This window comes from Corapipo altera, unplaced genomic scaffold (assembly GCF_003945725.1).
Source record: "Corapipo altera isolate COAL_440 unplaced genomic scaffold, ASM394572v1 146, whole genome shotgun sequence".
Taxonomy (NCBI): domain Eukaryota; kingdom Metazoa; phylum Chordata; class Aves; order Passeriformes; family Pipridae; genus Corapipo; species Corapipo altera.
In genome coordinates, this window is record NW_020884981.1 from 1,080,954 (window position 1) to 1,103,785 (window position 22,832).

The window sequence follows — 22,832 nt, forward strand, 5'->3', positions numbered from 1 at the left end:
TCAGGACGGATGTTACAGGATGGATGTCTCAGGATGGGGGTCCCCGGCCCCCGGCGACCTCCTCAAGATGGCGGCGCCCTCCCCATGATGGCGGGACCGGTCACGTGTGGCGGGGCAGGCGGGGGATCCCGGCTCGTGCTGAGCGCGTCACGTGACCGGGGCCCGGCCCGCCCAGGCCCCGCCCCCCGTGTCCCACAGCCCCGGGCCGGGGGCGCTGCTCCGGCCCCGGGACCCGCCGGGACGCGCCGGGCTCGTCCCTCACAGCGCCGGCCCAGAGCGCCGGGCAGGGGCGGGGGGCTTACTCGCCGCCTGCCCCCGGGGCGGGGCTCCGTTGCCGCCGCCCCTCACCGACTCCCCGGTCCCCGCTCGCACCGGGGCCGCGGCCTGGCCCCGCTCCGCCACGCCCGGTGCCCGCCCCGCGCGCCGGACACTACCGGGGTCGCGGCTTCTCCCGGCTCCCGCTGCCCCGCGATGCCGTCCAACAAATCAGTGTCGGATGCGCCCATCGTCCAGTTCACCAACTGCCGCATCCTGAGGGACCACTGGCTCCAGAGGTGAGCCCGGGGTACCGGCGGTGCCGGGGCGGCTGCGGGTATCAGGGGTGTCCGGGGGTACCGAGAGTACGGGGGTACCGGGGTGTCCGGGGGTGCCAAGGGTGTCCAGGGGTACCAGGGCTGCGAGAGCTCCCGGACGGGCTGCGGGACTGACCTGGCACCTGCAGTGCCCGAGGGGCTGTCACCAGGTCCCCCGTCACCAAGTCCCCCAGCGCATCGGCTGTTGGCCCTCTCTCGCCCCCTGCGCTGCCCCCAGCCCACGTCCTCTCCACCTGCTTTCCAAGGGGATGAGCCGTGTGTGGGGCACGGCCGCTCTCCACTCCCCTCTCTTTTTGCCTCCCCTGCCGTCCCCGTGGCCCTTTGGCCATCGCCACCACCTTTGAGGGGCAGCCCGTGGAAGTCCCATTGCCGTGAGTTTTGTAGAGCCAGAGGCCAGGCAGAGAGGGCTGCCCACCATGTCCGGCTGGAAGAGCAGCTGTGCCCTGGGAGACACTGGGAAGTGCCAGTGGGGTTCCCTCTGCCCAGGGCCACTGTCACTGGGGCCACGGCCACCTACTCCACGGACAGCACCAGAGTTCAGTGTGTGTGGTTGTTCCTTCAGGGAGGACCTGTGGGTGCGAGAGGGGAAGATCCTCAACCCGGAGAAACTCTTCTTTGATGAGAAGGGCTCTGCTGACATGCAGCTGGACTGCAAGGGCAGCATCATCGCCCCAGGCTTCATTGATGTCCAGATCAATGGTATGGGGAAGCCATGTGTGCTCACGGGGGGGGGGGTCCTGGGTCTGTCCATCTGTCCGTCTCTGACCTCCAAGCCCCTCTGTGGGTGTCCTGCCCATGGCCTAGTGCATTTCAGGTGCTCGAGGGATTTGTAAGTCACCAAACTAAGGACAAAGAATGATTCTGCACATGGTTGCTGCTGTCATGTAACTGTCACGCTTTGGTTGAGTGAAGTTTCCTCTAAATGTCATTTTAATCAATTTTTTTATCCTACCCCTTTACTGACAGTGTGCCCACCCTACTCTTTCCAGGATGTGGGAGGACAGAGCAGGACTTCCCAAGGGAACAAACATTACCTGCAAGAGCTCTCTCCCGAGGGAAAGAGGGGCTCATTCTAGGGCAGTTAAAGTTGGAAGTCAGATCCCTCTGAGCTGGAAATCCTCACATTTTGCCCTGCATGAAAATAGAAAAGTTGTGCTTGCAAAATGCTGAGGTACTGTGGGGAAGACCACTTCATAGTGGGATTTGTACTTGTGGAGCCTTGGACTGTAGGACACAAGTGCTGATGGAGCCCTTTGCATCAGTGCCCTACAAATGGAGTGTTTCCATCCAGTCACACAAAATGTTTCTTTAATGTTTCTGGGCGGGAAACATTCTCTGGGGAAGCTGCAGTTTCACCTCTGTTTTGTTGGTGGTGCAGGAGGCTTTGGGGTGGACTTCTCCCTGGCTACGGATGACTTCAAATCAGGGATTGACCTGGTCAGTCAGAAAATCCTCTCCCATGGAGTGACCTCCTTCTGTCCCACTCTGGTGACTTCTCCTCCATCTGTGTACCACCAGGTAAGGGGCTTTCTCCCCTCCCATCTGCAGGGTGATCAGGAGCTGAGGTTGGTACCAGGAGGTAGGAGGGCCAAGGCTGGGCCTCTTGAGTCTGGGACAGCTGCCGTGGTGGAAAAGCCATGGGCATGAGGAGCTGGACTCTCCCCTGGGTTTCTTGCAGGACTTGCAGAAGGCTTTTCCTTTGTGGGCTGTGATGGTCCCACGTGGTCCAGCTACAAATCTCCCTCCAGACCCAACATTTGGGTCTGATTTGGCAGGCTGGGGGGCTGTGTCTGGGGTGCCATGTCTGACAAACCCTGTTCTCTAGGTTCTCCCTCAGATCAGCGTAAGAAATGGTGGAGCCCATGGAGCAGGTATCCTGGGTAAGTGGATTTGTCCCTCTTTGGTGCTACTGTAGATGGGCAATTATCTTGTTTGTTGTTGAGGGGAAAGAAGTTACTGAGGAACAGCACAAATGGGGGCTGGAGCTCTCTCTATGGGAGGGATGCACAGGTGGGCACAGAGACACCTTGTCCCTCAGCCTGTGCCTGGCCTTTGCTGTGGTCCTGTCACTGTACACACCACACACTGCTCCAGCCCTTTTGGGCCCTCTGGGGCAATGGCAGTGGGGCCAGCACTGCAGCTTTCGCTGTGCTGAGCTCAGAGTTACCTGAGCCAGGTGTTTTGCTGCAGAAAAATGGCAGGAGCTCAACTGGAGCAGAGTAGAAAGAGCAGGTTTCCTGGTCCTTGGCGGGGAGAGGAAGGGTTACGGCTCTTTGCTCCTGTTTGGACAGGGGCCCATCTGGAAGGGCCGTTCATCAGCAGGGAGAAGAAAGGGGCCCACCCGGAGCACTGCCTGCGCACCTTCGAGGCAGGTGCCTTCCAGGACCTGCTGAACACCTATGGCTCCCTGGACTGTGTCCGGATAGTCACCCTGGCCCCTGAGATGAAGAGGAGCAGTGAGGTGATCCAGGAGCTCACCAAGAGGGGCGTCTGCGTCTCGCTGGGTGAGGGCTGGGGGGGCTCTGGCAGCCCTTCTCTCGGAGCTGGGAGGGCTCTAACAGTGTCTCGGTGCCTGGACAGGGCGGGATTTTCTTTGATCTGGCCTGTATGGAGGTGACAGAACTGTCACAAATGGGGACCTCGCTTAATGCAGTGAATCTCTCATGGCAAGGGCCAAACTTTGTATCGATTGCAGAGCCCTACAGCAAACATAAGGTGCTGTTCGAACACAAGGAAGTCTTCCTTGGAGGGTTGATGATGTGGAAGGTTCAAACTCTGAAGTTCCACTGCTTAAGACCTTATTTGACAGGAGAAATCATTTTCCAAAGGTTACTGTTGGTTTGACAACTCTGTTTTTCAACTGGAAGTGCTGTACTAGCCTCTCCCTCCAACATCTGGCTGGCCACTGACTTAACTCTGGCTGCATTTTTCTTTTCCTTTGCTTCACAAACTCTTCTTTGCTTCAGATCATTGAAGAAACCTTTTTTTTTTTTTAAGGGAGGGGAAGTTACTCAGGGTGAAATTAAACCTCAGGTGAGACGGGCATTCATACAGCAGAGCATCCCTTATCCGACAGCCCCATAAAGAACTCCAGAAAGGCAAGGTTTGCCCACAGAGCACTGGAGCTGCTGTCCTGTTGGGGAAACTATTTTCTTTCTGGATAGTTTTATCCCCATATTCTTTCCTGGCAAAATCCCCACTGTCTCTACTCCCCTGATACCTCTCTACTGAACCTTTAAGTATCTGAGGCTAGCAGAAAGGCATGTCCTTGGACCTCGAACCCAGCCTGAAGGCAACTCACTGTGAGCAAGGCAGCATTTGTGGCAGTTGTGATGTGAGCAATAAAGGTGTTCAGGTGAAACACCCACCCCCACAGTCCTCCCAGGTCATGGCCAGACACTTCCATGCCAAGGCTGAACCTCAGCCCAGGATGGGCATCAGAGCAGAGTCCAATGATGGAATGTCTTCAGTCCTGTAGGGGAATGAATGGAGAGATGGGCAGAGGAGTCACACGCTGTGTCTGTTCCCAGGTCACTCGGTGGCCAATCTGTCCCAGGCCGAGGAGGCTGTGCAGCACGGCGCGACCTTCATCACGCACCTCTTCAACGCCATGCTGCCGGTGAGCTCCCGCGGGCGCCTGCCCTGCACTCGGCTCTCTTCTGGATTTTCTCTCCTGCTACCAGGGTTGCTTTTGGGGTTTCTCTCCCAAATATCTGTGTTCTCCCCAGCTGGTTTCATACCAGGCTTTGCACTGAGGTTTGGGCACTGAACCTCTGGCTTCACATTTCTGCTGCTGGATCTTAAAGAGAGGCTGTAGCAGATTCTTAAAGTCACTGCCGAGAAGGACTTGGGGGTGTTGGTGGGTGAGAGGCTGGACATGCCTTGTCTGTGTGTGCTGGGATGCAGAAACCCTCCACGTCCTGCACTGATCCCACAGTGTGGGCAGCAGGGGAGGGGGGGATTCTGCCCCTCTGCCCCCTCAGGTGAGACCCTCCTGCAGAGCTGCCTCCAGATATGGGGCACAACTTCAGAAGGACATGGAGCTGCTGGAGCAAGTCCAGAGGAGGCCACAGAGATACTCCAAGGCTGGAGCCCCTCTGCTCTGGAGCCAGGCTGGGACAGCTGGGGGTGTTCACCTGGAGAAGAGAAGACTCTGGGGAGACCTGAGAGCCCCTTCCAGGGCCTAAAGGGGCTCCAGGAGAGCTGGAGAGGGACTTGGGAAAAAGGATGGAGGGACAGGGCAGGGGGGAATGGCTTCCCACTGCCAGAGGGCAGGGATAGATGGGATACTGGGAAGGAATTCCTGGCTGTGAGGATGGTGAGGCCCTGGCACAGGTTGTCCAGAGAAACTGTGGCTGCCCCATCCCTGGAAGTGTCCAAGGCCAGGTTGGATGAGGCTTGGAGCAACCTGGGCTAGTGGAACGTGTCCCTGCCCATGTCAGGGGGATTGGAATAAGATGGGCTTTAGGATCCCTGCCAACTCAAACCACCCTGTGATCTGTGACTCAAGGCAATGCCCAGATTTGCCTGTTAAAGCTCTCAGGCGCTGTGTGATAGAGATGGCAGCTGCATCCCCTAAGGGGAAGGGTCTCAGCCAGTAGGTCCTGGTGTTGCTCCACAGCTTGTCCTGTCTCTCCCCTTGGGCAGTTCCACCACCGTGACCCTGGAATCGTGGGGCTGCTGACCAGTGACAAGATTCCTGCTGGGCGGAGGGTCTTCTACGGGATGATCTCTGATGGCATCCACACCAACCCTGCCGCCCTGCGGATCGCCCACCGAGCCCACCCCAAAGGTGAGCCACACTGGTGTCACCAGCCCCTCCAAGCACTGGGCCACCTCCCACAAGACACTCGTGCTGCTCTCGCTGCCTGGAAGGTCACAGCCACGTGTGGTGATACCCTCGCACTTTGGTGGGATGTGGCTGGAGACCCCATGGCCCCTATCTGGGAGGGCCAGCGGGGCACAGTGCTCAGAGCTGCAGCAAAATCAGCTGCAAAGCTGACAGGGCCCCTTTGCTTGTATTGCTCAGGCCTGGTGCTGGTGACAGATGCGATTGCTGGCATGGGGCTGGCACCGGGGCGGCACACGCTGGGGCAGCAGGTGGTGGAGATTGATGGGCTGAACACCTACATCGCAGGTAAGGGCCTCTTGCTGGAGAGCTGGGGACAGCACTGCCACTGGTGTCCATTCCTGGGGAGCTCAGCACAGCTGGCTGGCCCTGCCAGTGTCAGGCAGTGCTTGTGCCACCCTCTCAGGTTTTGTTGCCTGGTGGATCTGCAGGGACTTGGCCCTGGGGAGAATGAGGTACCTGGTAAGGAGGGGAAGTGCCCTACCTCTGTGGGGTGGGGAGGAATCTGTCTATTTGTAGCTGTCTGCAACACCTTTGAAAGCCTTATTGCCCAGTGTCATGTATGCAGAGGGTCAGAAAGGACAGAGAAATCTTAAGAGATATTTATTGTCCCTTTTCTTTATTACATCACTACCATTTCTTGCTAACTAAATTCCCTAAGTTTCAAGTTCCCAGGCAGTTAGAGACTGGTATTTCAGAGAAGGATCCATTCACCTCTGGCAGCAGGTACCTGCGTTGTGAGCTGGTTTCACCCAGCCCAGCTGGTCTGGTGGTGGAGCTGGAGGGTGACACCCCAGTACCTCTCCCTGCCCTGCCAGCACCTCTCCCTTGCCTCAGTCTGTCCCTTGTCAGCAGTGGCTGTGGGCCTTTCAGCTTGCCCTCCTGCCACCCGTGATTTCTGCCGTTCTGGTCCCGTTATGCTTCCCTGCTGCCCCCCTTCTCATTGCTGTGAGCTGTGGGAGCTGCTCAGAGCCATCCTATTCCTCTCCCAGGCACAAAGACCCTGAGTGGTAGCGTGGCGACCATGGATACGTGTGTGCGACACTTCCAAGAGGCCACAGGTAAGGGAGCCTTGTCCACAAGCTGTTGCTCCCTATGTTGATGTGGGAGGAGGTCTTGCTCTTGCCAGCTGTGTCCATTCCACCAGGAACATTCCCTCTCACCTGAGACATGAGACAGGCTGGGATCAGTGCCCTCAGATGAGCGCCTTTTTGAGGGGAGGTTTCATTTTAACCCACAGCACTAATGAGAGGTGAATTCTCCTGCTCCTTCCTCACAAAGGTGGAATGATTTTCCCCTCCCCATACCCTTGGTGTTCAGTTCTTCTGTTCCTGCTATCTCCTGTAGGGATATTTCCCTTCCCAGCTCCATCTGGCTGTGGTGAGGGTGTGCCCAGCTGACAGTTGCCTTGGCCAGGGGAATTTGGGTTGCTCTGGCAGTGGGGCTGTGGCTGCCCTAACCATCTTCCCAACTCTCTGTGCAAGGGTGCTCCATAGAGACGGCGTTGGAGGCAGCATCTCTGCATCCTGCCCAGCTCCTGGGGATTGAACACAACAAGGGGACACTGAATTATGACTCCGATGCAGGTACTGGTATGGGGACAGGAGGTATTGGCATGGAGACAGGAGGTACTGTTATGGGGACAGGAGATGTTGGTATGGGGACAATGGTGTCAGGGCTTCTGAGCGCTGGAGCAAAGCAGAGGCTGCTGCACATCTTCATCCCCTGTTTCACTGGGAGCTGCAGGGAGACTCGCTCTTCTGGGATTAGCTCTGGGTTTTTATTCCAGTGGTTATCCCCTTGTATGCTTGGTTTGGGAAACCCTTTGGAGTGCCCCCCATGCTTCAGCCAAGCATGGAGCAGAGCTGCCATAGCCAGGGTGGCACCACACTGCCCTCCTGCTGCTGTGTCTGGGGTGGGGAGAGGCTGTTCCCTACTGAGCTCAGCTCTCCCCAGCCAGCTCTAGCAGCTCCATTCCTCTGACAGCTGCTTCCTTTCCCTCTTGCCCAACGCAGATTTCCTGATGCTGAACGACAGCCTGTATGTGCAAGCCACGTACATCGCCGGCCAGGAAGTCTGGAGACAGGACATGTCAGGCATGTGACACTGGGCTGTCCCAGTGCCCTCCGAGGCTCCCTGGCACTGTGGTTAGAAGCTCTGGTAACCACCCCACTCCTCCCTCTTTTTTTTTAATCCCAATTCCTTCCTGCAACTCCCTTAAAGGAGCCTGATACCAAAGAGCTGCGTTTTCCAGCTTCCAGTTACAGCCATGCCTGCCACGAATTTGTTGGTGCTCAGTTGGTGGCAGGGGGAAAGCATGCAGCTCTGTGCTGGCAGGGAATTCCACTCCTGGAGTGGTCTGAGGGACTGCACAGCTGTCCTGCCCCTAGACAGGTGCTCCTGTCAACCATCTGACAGCAGTGAGGAGCTGTTCCAGCCTTTGCACTGTTTATACAGCACACACTAACCTGCCCCATGCCCAAGGCAGGCTCAAGCCATTCCCATTCCTCTGCCTGCTCTTTGCCTTGCTCCTGGGCAACCATGGCTTGTTAGACATCATCTTCCACCAGCTCTGCTCGCAGCTCTTCCCATGACAAGCTTCCTGTGTCAGCAGAAGCTGAGGATCCCATTTGGGTCTCCCGACAGCCCTTCTATGGTGTGTCCTCAGAGCAGGGCTGTCACAGCTCACCGACTCGGTGCTGTTGTGGGGCTGAATCCTCAGGGCAGAGATCAAAACCAGGAAAACCAAGGCATTGCTGGTCCTTTGTGCCTTTTCCCTGCATGGGCATTGAGTCCACAGCACTGGAGACATGGACAGTATCCTGCCTCAGAAGGCAATGCTCCTTTCCCCCCTGGCTCTGGCTGGATGGGTCCTGCAGGCTCTGTGCCAGCCATGTCAAGTAGGGCCTTTGCATCCCCTGATGAGGATGTGCATTCCTCAGGCCATGGACCGGAAGCTTTTCCTTTAGGGGATGCATCCAAACTGGTGGTCATGGGCTAACGAGCCCGCAGTCCAGCTCAGGAACTGAGGGAGAGGAGGACTGCGTTGGGATTCTGGCCTTTCAAGACAGTGTGATAGCTCATTATTCAGTGCTCATTACTATCTTCTCCAATACTTGACTGTCAGCTCTTTTCCTGACACTTGGACACTTGTATGTGAGGACTGATGCTGATTTTGAACCTACTACGGGCAGAATAAGTCTTGAGATAAGTCTTAGACAACCTCTGACAAGGCTCAAACCACTGAGATGGTTTTTGTGGTGAGGGGAGGACTTAGACAATAGCTAAGTCTCTGCAAGGATGGAGGTTGTAAGGCAGATAGGAGTCTGGTCGGGATTGGCAGAAGTGTGCTGATTTTTCCAGTACCGTTTTATAACCTTTAACAGCAACATTTGGAAGTGCTTTCCCAGCATTTTAGAGCCCTGCTGGAATCACTGGCAGCCTTGGAGAATTTCTAACATCAGCTGCCAATGTCAGCAGAAATTATAATGTCCACAGTTTGAAGCATTTGAGAGAGACATCACACCCTCTGCTGTGACACGCGCAGGCTGCCGTGGCACCGGCCTCAGCGGGGATCTTCTGGCGGCTGTTGAAAACAATCCGAGGGGAAAAAAATGTATATGAAACAAGGTGTCTAACTTTTTATTTACAAAATTAAATAATCAAAAGGAAATCTAAAATAGAGACGGGATTAGACAGCACCTGTGGGTGTGTATTGACCCTTTTTGCCTGCTGACAACAGGCTCTACCCTGCCCATGGAGGTGGGCAGTGGTATGGCCTATGTCCTGCTGGGGTGGGAGGGCCAGGGGCTGGTGTGGGCATTCCTGCCAGGATTTGGCCCAGGGACAGGGGCACTGTCAGACATGTCCTGGGGGGCATCAGGCCCAGTATCGCCGGCCGGGCCACGGAGGGAATTGTCCCGCTCTGCTCTGCTCTGAAGGCAGCCTCCCCTGCAATATTGGGGCAGTCTGGGGGCACACAATGTAGGGAAGTTATTGAGCCATTAGAGAGTGTCCAAAGGAGGGCAATGAAGATGGGGAAGGGCCCTGAGGGGAAGCCGTGTGAGGACACTGAGGGCACTTGGTGTGTTCAGATGGAGGAGACTGAGGAGAGACCTCGCTGCACTTCCAACTTCCTGAGGAGGGGCAGGCCCTGAGCTCTGCTCTGGGGGACCAGGGGCAGGACCCAGGAAGTCACCTGGAGTTGTGTCATGGGAGCTTTAGGTTGGATATTAGAAAAGGTTCTTCCTCCAGAGGGTGGTTGGGCACTGACCAAGCTCCCCAGGGCAGTGGGCACAGCACCAAGGCTGCCAGAGCTCCAGGAGTGTTTGGATGATCCTCTGGGGCACAGGGGGTGAATCCTGAGGATGGTCCCGTGCAGGCTGAGGGTTGGGCTCGATGACCCTTGTGCGTCCCTTCCAACTCGGCCCGTTCTGTGATTCTGTGGCACCCCCGGGCGGGCAGTGCACACACGGGTGTCCCACAGCTCCCTGTGGGGCTCAGGGGAGCGGGGGCAGTCCCGAAGGGACAAACGCGCTGCCAAGCTGGGCGCTGGGCGCCCCCGGGCTGGGCTGTGCCCGGAGCCCTCCGGTCCCTCACGGCCGGAACGGGCCTGCGGAGCGCTGAGGGCTCGCACAGCGAACCGGCCCGGGGCGGCGGGGAGAGCCGGGGGAGGCCCCGGGCGGAGCTGGGCCCGGAGCCCACACGCTGCCCGTGACCGGAGGTGGGCGGTGCGGTGGGGCCGCTTCCTCCCCGGCGCGGAGCGGCATGGAGCGGGTAAGGGCCGCAAAAGGTGCTCCTCAAAGCAGCGCCGATGCCCTCCCCAGCCCCTCCTCACCTTTTCCCGAACATTCCTTCCATCCCCCCCCCCCCCCCCCCGCGGGCTGCAAAGCCTTCACTTCCACCTGCTTAGCAGGAGGCGGGCGGCGTAAAAATACAGCACAGGGCGCTTGTGTTTACCGTAAAGATAAATTCTTTGTGTTGCCAGAGCTGTGTGAAAGAGAAGTTTCCTGCCGTGGAGACATTGTGCCGTAATAAGCTTCAGGATAAAATGAGAAATTTTTTGGGTGGGCCTTTAAAAAGGAGAAGGAGGAGAGAAAGAGGGAGAAAAAATATCTGTGGGAAGTCCTGGCTTGCCAGGAGCGGGAGGGGGGGGTCCTGCTAGTAGGAGGTTATGGCTGTGATTTTTGTAATGCAGAGCTCATTTGGTGCTCTCCGCACAGGACACGTGTCCCTGTGCTGGCTGATGGTATAAATGAGCAGTTGCACAGCGCATCTCCAGTGTAAAGCCAGGTCTGATCTATGAGAGGGGAGAGGGCTTCAGAAAGTCAGGTTTGGAATCAATTTTGGAGACGAGAGATTTCTTTTAGACATTCTTCCTTCCCTACCCCATGTCCAAGGCTGCCCAAGATGTGTTCTGGGAGGAGCTGAAGTGGCGCATTTCACAGCTGGAGGCAGATCTCCACCTCACCCCACCCCCAAAACCAGGTATGTTCCTCTTTCCCAGCCCACACATCCCATATTCCAACCTCAGGTCTGATTTAGCAGATTTGGACATTTCTCTGTTTCTTCTCTCCCTTCTGTTCCCTGTTCTTTTGTCATTTGGGATTTGTTCTAAATACAAAACAAAGCATTGAATTTTAAGAGCTGTCTATCTGGAAGCAGCTTTACCTTTCATTCCTTAGTGTTCATTCTCCCTGTTTCCTGTATCCTTTCTCATGTTCTCATTTTCCCATCTAATGGCTTGTTTGGTTCTGCTACAGCTCTGCCTTTGTTTTCCATCTTAACTGTGCCAGTGTGTCTGGCCCTTAAACACCAGTAGGTGTTTTTATTTTTGTGAAGCTTGTTCCGAGGAGAAATTACATGGAAGATAAAGTCCTCTAAAATATTTTTCATAAGGTCACAGATTGATCTTATCAGTACAACTTGTAGAGAAATGCAGACGCACGTCCTGCTCCTGGCCGCTACTTAACCTTTAGAGGAGGGGTGTGAACCATCTGTAAGGTGCCCAGGTGAGTGTTTGCTAGTTCACCTGAGGATGTAGCAGTAACTAATATGTGCCCACACATGGTGCTTGAGTATCAGGCTCCAAGAATTAAGGCTGGGAGAGCTGGGAGTGTTCAGCCTGGAGAAGAGCAAGTTCCCGGGAGACCCGAGAGCTCCTTCCAGGGCCTAAAGGGGCTCCAGGAGAGCTGGAGAGGGACTTTGGACAGGGGCCTGGAGGGACAGGACAAGGGGGAATGGCTTCCCACTGCCAGAGGGCAGGGTTAGATGGGATATTGGGAAGAAATTGTTGGCTGTGAGGGTGGGGAGGCCCTGGCACAGGTTGCCCAGAGAAGCTGTGGCTGCCCCATCCCTGGGAGTGTCCAAGGCCAGGTTGGACGGGGCTTGGAGGTGTTCCTACCCATGTCAGGGGATGGATGAGCTTTACTGTCCCATCCAACCCAAACTATTCTATGATCAGACCATTTTGTTACATCTGTGTCCTGTGCTGATCCCCAGTGCTCAGCAGCAGAGAAGGCAGCTCCTGGAGGGGAGGCAGGAGCTGAGTCCAGGGATGAGGCAGCAGAAGCAGCGGCCTGGCCAGAAAGGAACCCCTTTGCACGGAGCCTGAGCCAGGAGAGCAGGGCAGTCCTGCTGATGGTACCCAGGCTCTGCCTGGAGTCCCAGTCACTGAAGGAGTCTGCAGTGAGGAGGCAGATCCAAGCTCTAGCCAGGAATTCGGCATCTGGATCCATGAGTTATCTGGCTGCAGCAGTGTCTGCATGAGATCCTGGACTGCAACCAGACCAACCCCTTGACATAGGGATACACGTGTGCTCAGGACCCTGATACCCAGGTGCTGTGAAGAGACATCCCACTTCTGTCCCACCGTGTCCTAGGGGACATCGGGCCCAGCATTGCCAGCCAGGCGAGGGAGGGGATTGTCCCAGCTGGGTGAGGGATAGGATTGTCCCCCTCTGCTCTGCACTGGGGCAGCCTCACCTGGAACATTGGGGCAGTTTTGGGTGCTGCAGTATAAAAAAGATCTGAAGCTGTTAGAGAGTGTCCAAAGGAGGGACACAAAGATGGTGAAGGGTCAGGAGGGGATGCCACAGGAGGAGCTGCTGAGGGTCCTTGGTCTGTTCAGCTGGAAAAGAGGAGACTGAGGGGAGACCTAATCAGGGTCTGCAGCTTCCTCAGGAGGGACAGCTCTGATCTCTGCTCTCTGTGATGAGGGACAGGACCTGAGGGGACAGCTGGAACTGTGTCGGGGGAGGGTTAGGCTGGATATTAGGAAAAGGTTCTTCCCCCAGAGGTGGTCGGGCATTGCAGCCAGGAGAGGTGGGACGTGCCCATTCCACAGTACTAGTGCAGTACATCAGGCTGTCTTGGGGCTGGAAATGAGTGAGACAAACACTACAAGACTATACGTAGGGTACCCGAACTGAGGTCTTGGGGACTACTGTCACAGAACAGCTGTGCTTTTTAGAGAATTTGGTCTGACACAAAAAATTTGGATTCCTCTTGTGGTCAGGCTGGTTTGTATGAGAGCCAGGCAAGAGTCCTACTTTTCAGGGTGTGCTCTCTACTGAGATTTTTTCCAGTTTTTCAGAAAAGACACAGAGAGATGGGCCCTGGGATTTGTCTTTGCCTTGAGGAGAGGGTTGCTGAGCCCTGTGTATGCCATTAGCAGTGCACTTACTGCAGTGTAAGAGTCTGACTGTATGTAATAAGTAGTTAGATTCTCCCCCCCTAAGAACATTTCACAGTATTTCATCTTCTAGAAGCACTTGGAGTTCCCTTTCAACCAAATGTCAGTTGTGGATTAGTCAGAGGTGATATGAACACAGAGCACGTTTCAGAGAAGACTCAGTCATCAGCATCCCACAGCGGGGATTTTGAGGCCCAGCATAACCTGTTCTTTGTCTCTCTTGGATTTTTTCTGAGTGCAGTAGAGGAGACCCAGCACATTCTCAAGGTTCTGCGCTCCCCTGAGACTCCTCTTGCAAAGAAGCAACAAGTGATGAGTGATGTGTTTGGGGATTATTGTCTCAGCACGGCTGAGGGTCAGGAGAGCATGGAGAAAGCAGGTGAGCTTGAGGTGTCATTCAGGGGATGGTGAGACTTGATTCTTCTCTGTAGGTTTCTTAGGTTGCAGCTTTTGATTGAGTCAACTCTCTGGGCAGTGCCTTAGAGAGGGAGCTGCTGTGGCATCCCCATGGTAGGAAACTGGTGTATTGATAGAAACAATACTCTTTGTCTTCTCTAGGCATGAAACCTGGTGCTCTGGAAGTACAGCCAAGCAGTGGGCAGGCTGCAGATGGTATGAAACAGTCTCACCCAAGCCCTGAGGCAAAGCCAGAGCTGTTCACATCATCTGGCAGCAGCTTCCGATTTGATTTTACACTTTCCGAGAGCGACCCAGGAGCAGACCCTGGTGACAGCAGAGCTGTCAGAGCCACCAAGCAGGAGAGCTGGAATGGAGCCTTGAGGTTTGCTGCCTCTGGACAAGAACCCAAGTTTGCTTTCAACTTTGCCATCCCAGATGAAGACTGTCCTCAGCTCCAGCTACTTCCCTCAAGCCAACATACACATTCTTCACTGCCTGCTGAAGCAGCAGCCCTGCCACGGGCTGCAGCCGTGCGGGAGCCTGAGGTGACTCAAGCTGCAGGGAGTGCACCCAAAGAGGACAGAAGCCATGTCACATCAAAGATCCCCCAAGCAGAGACTGCTCCTGCAGATGAAGCAGCAACAGCGAAATCAACAGGAGATGAAGCTGCCCAGAAGAAGAAAAAGAAGAAGAAACAAAAACCACCAGTCAGTAAAACGGAGAGAGAAGAAACTGAGACCAGAAGGAAAGCAAAGACAGAAGCTAAGAGCTGTCAAAATACAAATACTTCCCATCAGGATGAGAAGACCTCTCAGGTAGTTAAATATTGATGAGATCCCATAATTTATAAACCCTTAACCTAGAGAGGCACTTCATCGTTTTGCACAGATGAACAATTAGCATGCTGCCTTGAGATGAGAGCTGAAAGACTGAGGTTGCTGCTTGCTTCTTCCAGCAGCTGTTTGCTTTCTCTGCTACACAGCTGAGGAGCCTGACTAGTGGAAAGGGAGTTAATGGTCCTTCAGACTTGTGCTGAAGCATTTCATGTTTAGGCTTGTGACAGCTAATCCTGGGGAGCTGGGTGCCATGCTTTCTTAAGGAAATGAAAATAAGAAATGGAGGTAACTGCCCTCAATCAGTGCCTGTGGGTGCCGAACCAGGCCCTGCTCCTGTTACCAGGCAGGATGAATTGCTCACATAGTGCAAGTAGCAAAGCCAAGGCACAGAGCTGCCACCTGGTGTAGCCAGGGGTCTGGGGTGAAGCTCAAGGTGCTTCTCAGAAGGTTCCCACTGTAGGGCATGGCCCAGAAATCCACTGAGGTTGCAAGTTATGTGTCAACACACCATTAAGGCACACCCTGAGGTTTTCTGTTCTGCTGAGGGTCTGGATCTTCATTTTATTTTACTTCTCAGCACCAGTGTAGGTATTATTAAGAAACAGTGCCAGCTGAGCAATATTGAAATAGAAGATTGCACAAAATCTTCCTTTTCTTAATATTCTTCAAGGAAATTGCGCTGAGTGTTCACCCGCCTCTGGAACATTCCATCCTACCAATAAACACTGCTGAGTACAGGAGAGGTAGGAAGATTGGAAGGTGAGGTAAAGCCCTTCCAGTCCTTTGGAAGGAGACTGTTGTAGGTGAGGGCTTTTGTGTTTACATGTACATAACAGTTACAAATTACTTCGGTCCCAGGGTGCAGCCCTGTGTTCCTGTCCCACTGCTGAGTTAGCCAGCTGGCTTTGCTCGATGGGACTTGGTTTCCTCCATCTCCATGGGCTTCAACTTCCTTCTCCTCATGTATTTCTGGTTTAGCAAGCACGCAGGAGCTGAGAAAAAAAGACTTATTTGTCCATTGTTCACTTTTTTTGATTTTATGCAGGTCTGGTGATAGCGTTTTTTTGTTGTTAATGCTTATTTCTCCCATCTGTAAGTGTATTTGACAGCTTCTTTCAGAGGAAAGGCACTGAACAGCTTTCCAGAAAACAGCACCCTCTGAATGGCAACCACATATTAAACCCATCAAATAGAGGCAGTGAGTTGCAACTAAACATTTGTGCAGTGCTTTTAGTTTATCCAATGAAAAACACTAGAGGGAAAATGTCATGGAGTCTGTAAAACTGATCACCAGCACGTGATGTTGAGAATGGTCCTGACTTTATGCAGTTCCCTTTTATCTTGTGTAGCAACTGCCGCTTTAATTTTTGGGTGACTTATTTCCTCTTGCTCCCTGTGCCCCACGTTGATGGCAGTCAGATGAGCAGCTGCAGAAGGAGCTGGACTGGTGTGTGCAACAACTGGAACTTGGCTTGAAGACACAGAAACCCACTCCTAAGCAGGGTAGGCATTCAAATAAAAGCAAACTCTCTCTTGTGGGAAGGGATGGCAGGAATGCAGGGGCAGAGCCAGCAGAAAGCCTTAAGCTGTGTGCTGTTCCTCCTTTGCTGCAGCTGAAGAGGCGCTCCGGGCCATCAGGACACTGCGCAGTGACAAGGCTCCACTGGTAAAGAAGCGGCAGCTCATGAGAGCCATGTTTGGAGACTACAGGAAGAAGATGCAGGAGGAGCTGTGCAGGGAGCTGAAGCTCATGGAAACAGGTAGGAGAACTTCTCATGGTGAGGGGAAGAAGAAGAAAGGGACTCACTCCCGCCCTGCAGATTGCTTTGCAGAGTGGAGCCTCGCTATGTGAGATCACTAAACATGTCTAACGGCTCTTTTCTCCCCTCTTTAAGCTGCAAAGGCTGCCAGGATTGTGGAGGTGAAGGGAAGCATCCGCAAGATGAATGGCAAATTCATCCGGAAGTGCTCGGGAGCTTGCAGGAAAAGCCAGGGTTCAACAGAATTCCCTTCAGAGTCACCCAGGACGCTTTACACAGGCTTATTCAATGACACAGCTTCCAAAGAAGAATTTCGCTTTAATTTCTTCTAGGAAAGTGTCTTAGACTAAAACTGTGGTAAAAAATCCCTGTACCAGATCCCCTGTAAACTGCAGAACGGTGGAGAGATGCTGTGCAGTAGGAAATGTCATCAGTACGTCTCTTGATCCTGTTCCAGAGTGCCTTATCTAGAAATCTAAACCAAATCTGCCTAGTACCGTATGACCCCAAGATTCAGCCAGCGTAGTGCTCCTCTGTGCTCACACTGTAGAGAGGCACCTTTGAAAGGGTCAGCAGTGAAAGGATCTGGTTTTCTTCCTGTAGAATTTGCATTAACTGTAAAATCTCTCTTTTATACCATGAGATTTTCCCATTCTCCCGTGGTTTTTAAATAGAGCAGAGCTTTCCTAGCAGCTGAGGCAGCCATGCACACAGAGGGAAATGGTTTGGAAAGAGGATGCAGCTTCTGCATTCACACAGACTCTCCATGAGTCTGTGTGAATGCAGCTTCTGGCATCCAGCAAACACCAGCAATGCCATCAATGACATCGAGGGAGTGGAGCTCAGGGTCTGGGGAGAGAGTGAGTGAGAACCATTTTTGCTGATTCATCTCTTTCAATGACAGAAACAGACTTAGAATAAAACTGCAAATGCTGGTTTAATCCAGCCTAGGGATGTAAGGACAGTTGTTTCCAGACAGGGAAAGGTTTTTGTTGCTGGAGCCAGGTTCTGACCAGGTAGGAAGGGCGTACAATGAGCTCTTAAATAAAGTTTACTTTGTAAGTAGTCCAGTTACAGCCACCAGTGACTCAGAGGTAAAATCAGCTGCGTGCCAACCTTGGGTGGTGGTGAAATGAACTGTCAGAGCCCAAAGACTCTCTTCCACTTGATTTGTATTAAATTTTGGCTTTTTGAATGTGTGTCTCCAGTGTTTCCATACTACTTCAGTCACTGAAGCCATCTCCTGTGTTCCCACAGAAAATCTTCCCACCAAACCTAAAAAAGCTGAAGGAAGAGAAGTGCTGCAAAAGGCTGTGTGGTATCAGGTGTCCCTGGGGAGCAGTGCTTTCCTCCCTTTTATAGTCCAGTCAGCCTGTGTGAGAAGTGAGAAATGGGAATGTGGGCAGATTCCAAGGAGTGCTGAGAGCAACTGAGAGATGGTGGAAAATACTGGCTGGTAAAGACTTTAAAAAACCTGATGTTGGCTCCAAAAAATTAATTTTATTACTAAGCCCTGACGCAGGCAGTGGCATCTGCAAGAATATTTTTTTTATTATTTTAAAAGAATATTTTAAAGAATTCCTGTCTGGGAAACTGAACCCGGATAACATGTATGACAGGGAAAAATATGCAGAGCTGACTTTATGTCTTCTTGAAGTCAGTGGGTAAAAACTGGAAATCAAGGTTGGCATATTATTATTTTATTTGCCAAGGAGCACAACTTCGACTGTGTGGAACAACCTTAGACAGTTTTTTTTTTTTAGTTTTGATTTCCAGGATTTTATATTAAACATACAAAAACTGTGTCCTTGTCAAACTTTTAGTGTTTTCATGCCATTTACTGAGATTAAAGAGCATCTTGTACATGACCTTGGAACTACAGCTGTTTGCTTTCCTGGCTGGTTGTGCAGCAGATGTCTGGGAAACGGTTATTTTTTCCCTTCTCCTGTCTCAGGTAAAGCTAAAGCTGCTAAAATGTTACAAAATCCTTGCTGTGGAAGGCTGCAGGAGTATTCTGGGAAGCATTCTTATATAATTGCCTCGTGCTTATGCTATTCCTTAGGCATTCACAATTAGAATAAAGATACCAGTGAGGTGTGCGTTTGGTGTAACCTGATCCAGCAGTTTATCTTCAGATAAAAAGAGGTCAGAGAAAAATGCATTCTGATATGAGAACAGCTCCTGTGGTTTTCCAGAGGTCTGGATAATGCTGACCTACAAAGCCAACCTATGTTCCTTCTCCTGTGCTCTGTTATTGGAGGACTTACATATGTGTATATGGGAAGGCAAACGTGTGATCCCTCACATCCCTGAGTGTCATTCCAGGTCAGTTCCACAAGTCAGCATGGGGATCTTGGACAAAGCATTTTGCCTCTCTCTGTCCACTCCCTGTTTTCATAGCCAAGGTGATGCCTCATGAGTTTTTGACAGATGTGCCCAAGTTACTTCACAAGTGATTTTGTGTTGAAGAGGCAACACTATGGTGTTTTGCATCTGAAACTACAGCAGTCTGTACTTCATTTTTAAGCTTTGCAATGCTTGAAGCATCTCTGCTATGTTACATTTGTTTGAAAGGAAACAAGCAATGTTAATAGGAGTTAGGAAGTGCTGTGGGCCACAGTGCAGTCTTAATGACTTCTTTTTTTAAAGTGGTGTTTTCCCCTTTTAGTATTTCTTTAGGATTTCAGCGATGTCTCTTATTGCAGCAGTGTCGGGTTTGGGTCAGGGCTTTGCTCTGCTAGTCAGTGTAATACCTGTAGCTGGAGGTTTGGTCCATGCCCCAAGGCATTAATGATGTACAGCAGTGAGAGAGAAGGGAGACATTCTCATCTGTCTGGACATCTCTGTTCCACTGTTCTTGCTTTAAAAAAATATAGCTCAGTTTTGGCAGAAAATCGAGCTCAGTTGTCTGTCTCTGCATCCTCTCCTCAGCTTTGTGCCTGGCATTTGAGTTTGGTGCCAACAGGGTGACTGGATTTGGTATTCTGTATCTCTTTGGTGACTGCCCACCTAAATGTAGGGCAGCAGTGCCAGGCCCAGGCTTGTAGCCTGCAAACTGCTTACGGGAGCTTCCAACACGGCTGTGACCTCAGGAGCGAGTTAAAGACAAGGGAAAAGGGAATGTGAAGTACCACAGTGCCTCTAGAGCCAAACGTGCTTCATAGCATCGATCTTGAAAAACTAAAAGCTGAGGAGCAGCTTCTAAAATGAGTAACAGGGTAGAGGAACACTGTGACCTGTCTCAGACCATTCACTGCAGTAAAGCGGGAGAAATGTCTCGCTTTGGGGAGCAAAGCGAAGAATTTTAGGGTTATTTCTGTGGCAGGGTGAGGCCAAGAATGTTTCCACACAGAGGCAGCAGAAACCTGGATGTGATCTCTGGTCCTTTTGGGCTTGGCACCCTCCTCTGTAAAGAGATCCTCTGAGCAAAGGTTAGGAAAAGCAATCCCATTCCAGACAGATCCTACCTCAAATTGGAATGGCCAGCCTCCCCGCTCCCATCCATACTGGCATTTTGGCTGTTGTCCTGGATGCTGGACACTAATCAGTACATTTGTCCCACCCCTTCTCCTAGGCTGGGTCAGTGGAAATGCATTTATTGGCCCTTGAGCCGCCCCTCTTTGAGTAATCTGGGGGGCAGAGTTACCAAGGAGCAGCCCACAAAGGATCTCCAAGGGATCCCCACAAAGTCCAGCTGGAATCATCTTCAGAGTCTCAGCAGCCACCTCTGGGGGGACTCCCTCTCACAAGACCAGCAAAGACAGAAAGCCAAGTTGGTCCTACTGATCCTGTAACTGAGGTGACTAGTATTACCTTGTCTCACTTAAATTTTTAAGAGTGCTGAGGGTGGACTCAGCAACTAATCACCCCTAAAGGATAAAATATTATCTTCATTTGGGGAGGGAAACCTCAATCCTCATTTATCTTTTCTTTGAATTAGAAAGAAGAAAAACTTAGTACTTCAAGCAAGACAGCAACTGGAACACTGTAACGGAAGGTTGAAGAGTGAGGAGCATTGAACCTGCAGCTCCATAGCAGGAAAAAGAGGAGATACTGCTGTTTTAAGGTCATATGAAGCTGTGACAGATGATCTTGTATCTTTCTGCTGCCTTTGTTGCTCGCTGTTTGTGCTGCTTTCGTGTTTAGAACCACGGAAGGTCTGTAAGATACTGTTTTGGAAAATCCAGCTTTGACATCCCTTCCCACAGTGGTTTGATTACTGGCACCAGTCCTCCTGTGGGCACTGTCAGCTGGGGAGTGCTGACCACTGGCTGGGTTTGGTCCATTTTTGGCTTCTTCCCTGTGAGTGCATCAACAGGCACAACCAGCTCCTGATACCTCCCCACTAAGATGGAAGAAGTTTGGGTTGTGTATCTCTGCCTGATCTTGATGATCATTGTGCTTGTTCTAATGAAGCAAAACCCGCATGTGGAAGAGGCCAGGAAGGACAGGGAAAGCAAACCCTCCTCACCATCCTCTTCCTTTTCCCCCAGTAATGTTGGCAAACAACTGGAGCACACCCAGGAAGAGCTGGATAAGTATCTGGAAAGGCTAAACAATGTCTTGTTTGGCACAGAAACCAGGAGAAGGGATGACCACCATGATCAGAAGTCCCACCATCACAGAAGTGCTGATTTTGTGTCAGAAACTAAGGAGCACTCTCAGCACCTGTCAGGCTCCACAGAAGTCCAGGTATGAGCCTTAGAAAGACTGTCAGACTCAGCTAGACTTTGAGCTCCTGGCTGAGGTAGTGAACCCTGAGGAACTGCATAGTCCATGAAGTTGGACAGGGAAGAGGTTGGGGGAAGTCTTGCTATTTTGGAGGTAATACGTTCCTGTTTTTGCACTGTTTATTTCGACATTAAGCACTCATCCAGAGACAGCTCTGTGTGTCAAGTGTGGTATGTATGTTACACGTGAAAGATGTAAACGTTGGCATTAGCACCCATGCGTCTGTGTGTATCCATGATGTAATTTACTCCTTCCCATAGAAATAGAAACAGGCATCATTTCTTACTTCAAGAAATTACTGTGCAACTCTTCAACTGTTTTAAATCTCCCTCTTTCCCCACATACAGCCACATTTTACCAGTTTGCCCAGCTAAGGGTCTAGCCCAGGAGGGTACAGGAGCTCTGCAGACACCTGTCTAGAGGTCATTGCATGGTATTGAGCCATGGGAAATACTTCTGGAATATCTCTTCTGTGCATGATGATCATGCAGAGTGTACTATGTAAACATAGAAGGCACTATTGGCAACCTGCAAAAATTCCTTTGCCTTGGCCAAGGCCCTTTTTTAGGGGCTGAAATGGTGCAAGGCTTTATATTTTTATCATGAACCTCATTGCAATACATCAGATTTTGCCCTTGAGATGACAGTTTTCATGGCAGCTCTGCAAGGCTGTGTCACTTTATGCCAGCAGCTGTTAGTATTCTTCATTCCTGAGACATGGATCTCACAGTGCCAATCCCCACCCCCAGAGCATGTCCTGGGTCCAGGTGAGAGCTCCAGCACGAAGCCTTCAGTGCAGAGGAGACCCTGATGTCAATAGTGGTGCCCTGCCCAGGAATCAAGAGAGATTTCTTGGTGAGGAAGGCACTGCTGTGAACAACCTTTGCAGTGAACCAGGACATTATAATTTCAAAAGTCTTCTGGAGCTGCCTGATCTATCTGGGGGAATCAATACAGTCTGTTCAAGGCAGAGGGGCAGATACACAGTGTTGTTCAGAGCACATGGGCAGGAAGAGTAATTCAAGTTTACTTAGTAATTCAGATTTATTTAGTGACCAATTTCATTTACTGAAGAAGGTGCTATTTTATTAGATCTGCTACAGATCAAAGAATAGTAATGATTTTTCATTATGGAAATGAATCATGTTGCAAAATAATAGTGTTAGCTTTTTTCAGTTGTGGTTAAAGATGATTGTGTTGACAAAATACAGACAGGGGAGAAAAGGTACTGTGATCACTATTTTCACACAGTTCATTCTAATGCTAGGCACCTTCAGGGAATGTTCACTTGATTAGAAAAAGGGGGTACGCTGTTTTCACACACAATCACAGAATGGTTCAGGTTGGAAGGCACCACAGTGGATCATCTAGTCCCACCTCCCTGTTCCAGCAGGGTCATCCCAGAGCACATGGCACAGGATTGCATCCAGAGGGTTCTGGAATATCCACAGTGTGGGAAACTCCACACCTTCTCTGGGCAATCTCTTCCAGTGCAGAGGAAAGTTCTTCCTCATGTTCAGATGAAACTTCCTGTGTTCCAGTTTCTGCCCATTCCTCTTGTCCCGTTGCTGGAACCCAGCAGAGCCTGGTCCATCCTCTGCCCTCTCCCTGCAGACAGTGACAGACAGGAATGAGGTCCCCTCTCAGTGTCTCCTCTGGAGGCTGAACAGCCCCAGCTCCCTCAGCCCAGAACTGGACACAGCACTCCAGGTGAGGCCTCACCAGGGCTGAGCAGAGGGGCAGGATCCCCTCCCTGACCTGCTGGAAATGCCCTTCCTCACAGACCTCAGGATCCCCCACCCTGGTCCCAGGGCTGGTCAAGGACAGCTGGTGTCCACTGGAACCCCCAGGCCTTCTCCACTGAGCTGCTGCCCAGCAAGGCAGCCCCCAGCCCGGGCTGTGGCATGGGGTTATTCCTCCCCAGGTGCAGGACCCTGCATTTGCCTTTATGTTCAGAGACTTGATGCAGCA

At 52.1% G+C, this 22,832-nt stretch overlaps 2 protein-coding genes and 1 long non-coding RNA gene across 8 annotated transcripts; all 3 read left to right on the forward strand.

Annotated features, from left to right (window-relative positions):
* Window positions 1-265: 265 nt before the first annotated feature.
* AMDHD2 (amidohydrolase domain containing 2) lies at window positions 266-9,115 on the forward strand. Of its 2 annotated transcripts, none has more exons than XM_027665837.1 (11): window positions 266-554; window positions 1,156-1,292; window positions 1,972-2,111; window positions 2,419-2,473; window positions 2,885-3,097; window positions 4,124-4,212; window positions 5,241-5,385; window positions 5,623-5,730; window positions 6,435-6,503; window positions 6,927-7,028; window positions 7,458-9,115. In XM_027665837.1, exons 1-11 carry the CDS (start codon window positions 472-474, stop codon window positions 7,544-7,546), a joined length of 1,230 nt encoding a protein of 409 aa, XP_027521638.1. In that variant the 5' UTR covers window positions 266-471; the 3' UTR covers window positions 7,547-9,115. The 2 variants fall into 2 exon arrangements, with proteins under 2 accessions (XP_027521638.1, XP_027521637.1); XM_027665836.1 differs by having other exon boundaries at window positions 2,885-3,054; window positions 4,072-4,212.
* A 458-nt stretch (window positions 9,116-9,573) lies between these two features.
* LOC113957945 (UPF0488 protein C8orf33 homolog) lies at window positions 9,574-16,873 on the forward strand. Of its 5 annotated transcripts, XM_027665834.1 has the most exons (8): window positions 9,574-9,666; window positions 10,842-10,929; window positions 11,341-11,453; window positions 13,377-13,514; window positions 13,694-14,349; window positions 15,786-15,873; window positions 15,984-16,130; window positions 16,266-16,873. In XM_027665834.1, exons 4-8 carry the CDS (start codon window positions 13,448-13,450, stop codon window positions 16,460-16,462), a joined length of 1,155 nt encoding a protein of 384 aa, XP_027521635.1. In that variant the 5' UTR covers window positions 9,574-9,666; window positions 10,842-10,929; window positions 11,341-11,453; window positions 13,377-13,447; the 3' UTR covers window positions 16,463-16,873. The 5 variants fall into 5 exon arrangements, with proteins under 5 accessions (XP_027521635.1, XP_027521634.1, XP_027521632.1 ...); XM_027665833.1 differs by lacking the exon at window positions 11,341-11,453; XM_027665831.1 differs by lacking the exons at window positions 9,574-9,666; window positions 11,341-11,453 and adding an exon at window positions 9,771-10,218 and having other exon boundaries at window positions 10,812-10,929.
* A 23-nt stretch (window positions 16,874-16,896) lies between these two features.
* LOC113957947 lies at window positions 16,897-22,523 on the forward strand. Its single transcript, XR_003531334.1, has 3 exons — window positions 16,897-18,455; window positions 19,705-19,929; window positions 20,071-22,523. It is a non-coding gene; the product is annotated as an uncharacterized LOC113957947 (long non-coding RNA).
* The last annotated feature ends 309 nt before the right edge of the window (window positions 22,524-22,832 follow it).